The sequence below is a fragment of the Rhea americana genome, unplaced genomic scaffold, assembly GCF_003343005.1.
Source record: "Rhea americana isolate MKP2758 unplaced genomic scaffold, rheAme1 scaffold_73, whole genome shotgun sequence".
NCBI classification, from domain to species: Eukaryota; Metazoa; Chordata; class Aves; order Rheiformes; family Rheidae; genus Rhea; species Rhea americana.
The window spans coordinates 1-8,140 of record NW_028186901.1 but is presented as its reverse complement, the minus strand read 5'-3'; the positions used below and the strand labels follow the sequence as shown (position 1 = coordinate 8,140).

General features: G+C 47.9%; 2 protein-coding genes across 3 annotated transcripts in view; one reads left to right on the top strand and one right to left on the bottom strand.

The window, feature by feature from the left end:
• Nucleotides 1–930, bottom strand: part of LOC146586023 (ubiquitin-associated protein 2-like) — a 7,208-nt gene extending 6,278 nt beyond the window's left edge. For both annotated transcript variants that reach the window (XM_085321939.1, XM_085321940.1), the window contains exon 1: nucleotides 819–930. In XM_085321939.1, the coding sequence (XP_085178065.1) occupies nucleotides 819–918 (100 nt within the window). In that variant the 5' untranslated portion in view covers nucleotides 919–930. The remainder of the gene's footprint in view (nucleotides 1–818) is intronic.
• A 3,803-nt stretch (nucleotides 931–4,733) lies between these two features.
• On the top strand, nucleotides 4,734–5,750 carry LOC146586022 (interferon-like). The gene is given in 1 exon segment (XM_085321944.1): nucleotides 4,734–5,750. A coding segment is annotated over 1 exon segment (741 nt). The 5' UTR covers nucleotides 4,734–4,900; the 3' UTR covers nucleotides 5,642–5,750.
• Nucleotides 5,751–8,140: the final 2,390 nt, after the last annotated feature.

The window sequence follows — 8,140 nt, the reverse complement described above, 5'->3', positions numbered from 1 at the left end:
GGGGGGGGGGACAGCCTACAAAGTAGCATATTCACTCTTTTCAGGGAGGTGACACGTATCACATGTCTCATTCGTACCCAGTACTCCGTTTGCTAGCTGCCAATAAGTATGATAAATTTTAATAGCTGCATTATAGGAACAATAACACCTATGGCTACAACTTTCAGTTGTAATCAAATACCAGCAGGAGAAAACCACAAGCTGAAAATCCTGGATGAAATTAATGTAAACTGAGCAGGTTGATAATTAAAGAACATGGGCTGAGATGAGGAAGGGGGTTTTAGACCGCATATGCTTTCAGAAATTAAGTCCATCAGACTCAGGGAGGGAGTAGGGAGAGCCTGCTAGACTCAACTCCTGATGGAAATACAGGAGTGCTAAAACAGCAACAACAAAGTAAGGGGAACTGCTGAGGAAGGTCTGAAAGGGTCTATTCTAGGGCCAAAAAGTGGAAAGATAGATAGAAAGCTAGTTGAATTTCTTAAAATAAAACAAAAACAAAGAACAAAAAACACCCCACCAACAACCACAGACCAAGCTATGGGATAATCTGTACATTCCTGGGAAATACAGTAGATGATACTGTCAGTTATTTTCAATAATTTTGCACTTGTTCTCAAAGATTACCCAATTTTATCCCAGAAGGACTCATGTACAATTTACTGACCAAAACCACAGAGAAAAATTAATGTCAGTTTTGTTTGACCAGTTTGGACTGAGGGTTAAACTGTTCGTAGAAGGGAATAATAATTCCTCTTTCAGCAGTGGCATGATGACCTACACCTAAGTTATCCTTCTCTTCTCAAGCTGGCACTCACCTGAGTATGGGTTGTTAGCAAGGCTTCCGTCTCTGCCTGTTAAGGTTGCAGGAGCAGGGAATGTAATTCCATAGTAATCCTTAGAGAGAGACAACATCATTTATTAATAATCAAAATCATAACAGAGTCAGAAAGTTCTTATGCCAGTTATGTGCATAAAAATTTTAAAAAGCAAGAAATAAAGGAGGCTTGGGCAGAAGCTGACCTTCCAGCTTAGGGCAGCTGAACTCCTAACTGCAAAAAGTGACAACAAAAAAAATCCAACCAAAAAAAAATCTGCTGATCCATCTAGGAGAAAGGATGTTTAGAGCCTGAGAGGCAAAAACAAATTTTTGCTCTTTTGCACACAAGCTCAGACCAAGAGGTGGCCACTATCAACCGAGCAGAGGTAAGAGCAGCTTCTCAACACATCATGGTCTCCATGGCTGTGAATACTCCTTTCCCTCCACAACCAAAAAGTCAGAGTGGCTTCAGCTAGAACACATAGAAGATACAAACTCCTCACCAAGCATCCACCCCAGCTCCAAGGGAACAACTAAAAGCTTCTCCTTTCCAATCCTTAGCTTTGAGCTGTTATCTTCCAGTAAGACTGTGCTTAGAGCAGCAGCAGATCATCAGGTTTGCTGGGCCAAAGACTGGGTTCAGGCCAGAATCATAAATGAAATGTAGATTAGTTAAAAAGTTTTAGTCTTGTAATACGCTCTCTTTTCAAAAAGTGAAAATATGAGCTAGAGAAACGGTATGAACTTAAATGAAGGAAACTACAGGAAAGAGTTACCAGCAGATGACTGAACATTTGCTCATGCTATGTTGCAGGAGCCCTTAGATCACTGTTCTGGGTACTCTTTGGAAATGTAAGACAGTCCTGGAAAGCCTGACCTCTAAGACAACAGGACATGCCAGCAAAAACAAGCCTGCATTTTGTCTTCAGTTTGGAGAAGGGTGGGGAAGAACAAAAAAGAAAAGCAAACCTTCACCAGAAAAACCAACCCACATGTGAAGCTGGTACTCTCCTAAGCTGTTTTCCTCTTAACATTCACCACATACCCCTCACCATTTCTAAACCATCAAGAGTTAACACTTTAACAACTAATATACCCATTTGCACACATTTTCCAAAGCTGGAAAAATACTGTTCTTCATGTACATCTCCGCAAATTCCCTGACACTTCAGATGCTTTTCTCTCTGAGTTAACAGCACCTTCCACATCACTGATATTTCTACGTATCACTGCCTGGTTTCCTACACACAATCCTCCGTTATTGAACAGGAAATAATCTGTACAGCTACGGGGAACGTGAGAGCATCTGCTTCATTAGGGTTATCTGATCGAGACCTTTCAGTGCAAAGGGGATTATAAATGAACAGGGAAGTGCTTAACAAAATACACAGATGCACAGACCTGCTGGACAACGGATAAACAGAAACAGTGACAAGGAGCAAAAGTCTCTGGCCACCGAGCACCAGGCCATGAGAAGTACGGGCACAGTTTTGGAGAGCTGGACTTTGCTGCAACTAAGAAGACAGATATGAGGATTCAGGGTTGTTCATGAGGGCTGTGGGATTATGCAAAACTTAATAAGGGTTATTTGGGAGAAGAAGATGGGAGAAGAATAAGGAGGAGGTAATAGAGAGGAGGGGGTATAAAAGTGACTGGGCACACATACGGAGCTGCCAGGCAGCAGGCTTGTCTGACCAAGCCCTGTGTCTCGTTACCGTCATTTGTTCCATCTTCTTTTTTATTATTTTTTTTTAATTAAACCCATTCTTATCCATCTTTCCATGTAATCTCACTCCCTACCCTGTGCCCAAGTGCTGTCAGGTCCAGGGGACTGCACCCAGAGACACTCAAGTGAGAGTTTGGGGCCAGCACCCAGAGTAAAACCCTCATGCTGGCAGCCCCACGTCTGCAGAGGGAGGTCCTCAGTGCCACCACAGGAGAGGGGCTAGAGAGCCCTGTGTGCCAAGTTCAGCTGTGGAGGCCCAGAGTGTGTGGAGCAAGGGTCTTAGTACCGGCAGCAGAAGCTGCCCAGCACCATGTCTGCAGCCACCTGTGCTGCCAGTCATGTCTGCATCATGTGCATGTCCCCGGGGGACACACTCAGCCTCGCTCCCGGCTGAACCTGCAACTGGGAGAGCAGCAGCCGCATCAGTTGGCCTGGGACGAGGAGTCCCCTGGGTTGCGGGTGCTCCGCGGTGGGCTCAGGGGCTCGACAGGAGGGATCCCCCTGCCCCGCAGGCAGCAGTGGCCCTTATAACCACCCTTAGCAATGGCATCTTATCAAGTCCAGGATGAATCACTTTTCACAGAACACAACTAAACTATCAAAAATGTTGCCAGAACAAAGTAGCACACTCTCCTCCTTCGGAGACGGGGGTGGGAGGGGAGGGGGAATCACAAAAGCACATCTGGAGAAGAGACCTGAACAGGACCTGATGGATACAAACTGGAAGTGACACACTGGTTTCTTTTGCCTATAGAAAGTAGACAAAGTTTAACCAGATCTGCATGAGAACAAGGTTTAAAAAATCCAGCTATTCCTCCTACCCCTCAGGTGAGGGAAGAACAGAATTTGCTTCACTGATACCCCGAATCCCTGCCCTCAGCTGCACATACACACACACACACACACACACACACACACACACACACACACACAGCCACGAGAAAATCTGACTGTAAGCCAGTTATCTTCAAACTTCAAGCCTGCTCATAGGAATGCATCAGAAGAAATACTCTGTTCTTTAAACAACACAGACACCTCTTGGCCCTCCAGAAGGCACATGGATGAACCTGATTAAAATCAAAACCAAAAACATCACGTACAGACTCAAAAGCTGATATAGCAAAATTTCATAGAGGACTTGCAAAAAAAAAAAAATCCCATTAATGTAATATATTTAAGCTTCATCAACTAGCTAAGAAGGTAGTATACACACCAATTAAGGCTGGAGTCCTGCAGACATTTCTAAGACTTCTAATACACAGGAATGACAGAAGAGATTACACATCTAACTAACACAAACAGAATTCACAGAATCAATAAGCATTAAGAAATTCAGTTTAAATAGAAAAGAAAAACCTGAAAAGTTAGGGGAAAACTGCATTCACACTGTGTCAACAGCTCTGCTGCCTCTCACTGCTGGCAGAGGGGATCACTTTCACTCGGAACTCCAACCACTTTCACTTTCTAGATGTAAAGGAAAGTGAAACAACAAACAGAATTTGACAATTAAACAAAAACATTCCCATCAGATCATTCCTCCTATACACCTAATACAGTGAAGCTTCTAAAACAAGAAAAAAAAACTCTGAAAATAAAATACAGAAAGTAAAATAAATCATACAGGATTTTTCATGAAAAATCTTCTATATAATCTTTAGTCACTTCCTTACAAATTTCACATACTGACGAAAACTAACTGAAAAAACCTTCTGGCTTGCAAGATACTCTGAAAAGGAAAAACCATGCTACACTAGCAAAGCTACAGGTGCTATTGAAAACCACAAAAAAGTCAGTAAAAAGCAAATAAAACACTGTAAAGTATGCATTAACTCACAAATAAAAACATCAAAGCATTAAACAAGAAAAACGGATTTTAGTAGGCAAGGGATCTTCAGAATAAAAACAGGTTAGATGGCTTACAGCAGAGAGGAAAGGAAAATGCCTAAGCACACCCTAAACACAGCTTTCTCCAAAACTTCTGCCTCAGGCACTTTCACATCCCCCACCAAACCACAAGACCACAATGGCCAGGTTTCCTCAAGAGGGTCTTCTCCCAGCACCCAAAGCAAAGCACCACAAAAGGAAAATTGTCTCCCCCCTCTGTAGCATGGACACTGCATGGATACACTTCAAGGGCCACAGACACCATAACGGGAAAAAAAAATCCAAACAAATGGAAAGCAAAAATGAAAATGGAAACAGGGAAATTCTCCGCAACTAGAAAACGGCAAAGGGAAACGCGCCGCACCAAATAAAGCCGGACGCGACGCGCAGCCTCAAGCACACCACTCGACACCACCACCACGGCTGACAAGCCTCCTGCACCGCACCTCCGGACAACTCTACACACCACCATGGCAGCGCCCGCAGCACGACACCCCTGCCTGTAGCACGGCGCCACGCTGCTCCTGCTCCTCCTGCCTGCTCTCGGCACTGCCTTCCGCTGCGCCAACCTTCGCACCCAGCAGACCACCTTCAACTGGGACAGCCTCCAGCTCCTCCTCGCCATGGCTCCTCGCCTGACACACACCTGCGCCCAACAGGACCCAACTTTCCTCTTCCCCAACACCCTCCTCACAATCCACGACCCACAACAAGCCACCGCCGCCATCCTCCACATCCTCGAGCACCTCTTCACCACTCTCAGCAGCGAAAACACCCCCGCCCACTGGGACGCGCAAGCGCACCAACAGCTCCTCAACCACATTGAGCATCAAATCCAACACCTCCAGCAATGCCTGCCAGCTGGAGGCATGGATTCCAAAAGCCAAGGGCCCCGCAACACACGGCTCCGCATCACCAGATACTTCAGGCGCATCCGAGACTTCCTCCACAAGCACAGCCACAGCCCCTGTGCTTGGGACAACATCCGCCTCGAAGCTCAGACTTGCTTCCAACACCTTGACAAGCTCACACGCAGAATGGAAAGCCAGCCAGCTCCTTCCCTCCAATCCCAGCTTCGTTCAAAGACTGTCTCCAATGAAAGCCACAAGCCACCAAGCCACAGGAGGCATCTTCAGCAAGGACTCGGATTATTCAGCACCACTCAGCCCTCTTCCAGGCGTGGCTCCACGCTGCCTGTGAAACAGGCGTGACAGTGCTCAACCCAGCGGCACCACAACCATGCGGGAGCCAGGCTGCGGCACAGCCCCCACGTCACCCTGCGCTCGCCAGGGACACCACTTCTAGGCAAAGAAAGCTAGGGGGACATACAGACGTGTTTCAGATCAAGGGACAGCAGCGAAGCTATGGAAAAATGGGCAGTACTTATTACTCGTGGCAGTCTATGTTCCTTCTGGACTGAGATCTCTTTCGACGGAGAGGAAGGTCCCAGTGGCACCTGCCAAAGACACTCAGATGCTGATGACTATTTATTACCAAAATCTATTTATTTATTGTATTTATTTATTTATTTATTCTTTCTAGGGAAATAAAGAGCTTTTGTAAAAATAAACGGTGGTCATCATGAATACATTAGGTGGGAAAAGGCAAGACCCACAGATGCAGGCAGGAAGGAGCCTCCCTCCTGCAGCCCACTCCATGCAAGCAAGCCTCTCTCCCTGACCAACAGCCCGCTCCACCTGCCCTGGCCTGCCAGGAGCAGAGCGGAGCAGAGGAGGCCCCAAAAACCCATTGAGCACAACCCCACAGCTAGACCTGGGCACTGAGCAGGGAGGCCAAGCAAAGAGGAGCTTTCAAGAGGCAGCCAGGCAAACACACCAAGGGGCACGGCTCTTCAGATCAAAGATGAGACCCCGATACTGCAACCCCCACAAAACAGTTCTCAGCCCCCTACCACAAGCCAGAGAGATGACTGGGAACTTCACACTCAGCCCTACATGCAACCATGTCCCACCAGGCACACATGTCTCTCCCACTGAAGCCACACGCTTGCTCATGGGGGGGCCTGCGTCTGCATGGTAAATGGGATGCCAGGCCCGCAACAGGGATTGCAATACAAATCACTCTTGGGCCTGCCAAGACTCATGCCTCAAGAATCACAGAATTGGTAAGGTTCAAAGGGACCTCTGGAGATCATCTAGTCTGACCTCCCTGCTCAAGCAGGGTCACCTACACCATGTTCAACAGGACTGTATTCAGGTGGGTTTTGAATATCTCCAGGGAAGGAGACTCCACAACCTCTCTGGGCAACCTGTTGCAGGGCTCTGTCACTCTCTCAATAAAGAATTTCCTCCTCATATTCAGGTGAAATTTCCTGTGTTTCAGTTTGTCCCCATTGCCTCTTGTCCTGTCACATGGCACTACTGAAAAGAGAGTACCTCGCCCACGTCTGTCCTGCACACCACTCCACACAGGCCACAGCTCAAGGCTTTGCTGCCAACGGCCTCCTCTCCTTCACTGCTGCTGCCCCTTCCCAAGAAGCACCCTGGGGCCTCCACAACTCGCAGCCTCAACACAGCCTGCCCCAAGCTCTCCTCGCCTCCCACCACGCTCCTGCTCCATTCCCAAACCTCTCCCAGACACAAGGCACCACACCCACATCCCATTGCACCCCACACCGCAAAACAACCACTCCATCACAGCCAAACTTCTTATGGAAAGGCAAATCTTTCAGCAACGCCACACCACGCACACGGCTCACCTCCAAGAAGCAGCAAGGAGGGGACCCATCAAAGCTCCTCCACTGCCCTCCACACACCAGTGCCACCACACCAAAAAACTCTGCCCTAGCTGCTTGCCCCTCCCCACACCACAACTAAGCCAGGCCAGGACAACCCCAGGATAAGCCTCCTCTGGCCTCCCCACGCATGGAAAACACAGCACGGGGGAAGGACACTGCATGCTCTGCTCAACCACAGCACCTCAACAGGGATGCACTTCCACCACCTCACCAGCACTACAAGGAAAAGGCTACGTGCAAATGCAAAACGGGCTATTGCATGGAGCCATAAAGCAAGGAAAGGAAACATACGGAACCAAATACATTCAGGCCCACACCAAGAGGCCTCTGAAATGCAATCGACCTCCAGCTAACACTAGACAGATGGACGGGTCCCTTTCGAACCCAAAAATCTCCCGCAACCCTGCGCAGGGTGATCCTTGACGGCTCTCTTCAACCACCTCATGCAAGCACACGCACAACACTAAGCCAGACTCCACAGAGACATGAAAATGGACGGGAAGGAGTTAAAGGGCATAGGTCGGAACATGGGAAAGTAAAAATAAGAGAAAAAAAAATGATTAGTTTTACAACACAGATGAAACAACACCACAAGAAAAATTGGAAATGCTATGAAAATCTTACCCAGTGGAGCTGATAAAAGCTAAGTTGCACGAGGCACCAGGACACCTCCTCTAACGCAACCGGCCCTCTGCAACACGACGCAGCGCGCACCTCCCAACGTTCTCCCAAAACACGGCACGCAGCAACCCTTCCCGAGCATCAAGAGCTCCCATACACTAAGAGCACAACAAAAGCAACTGGCATGCTGAAAGCAAAACCAGCACCACCAAGACGCGCACATTACATCAAGACCACAGAGCTGGCGAGGCTGGGAAATTCAAACGCACACAGCGGGCACACCACCACAACGGCAAGGCGAAAGGGAAACGCTCAAACACACGCACCCCCC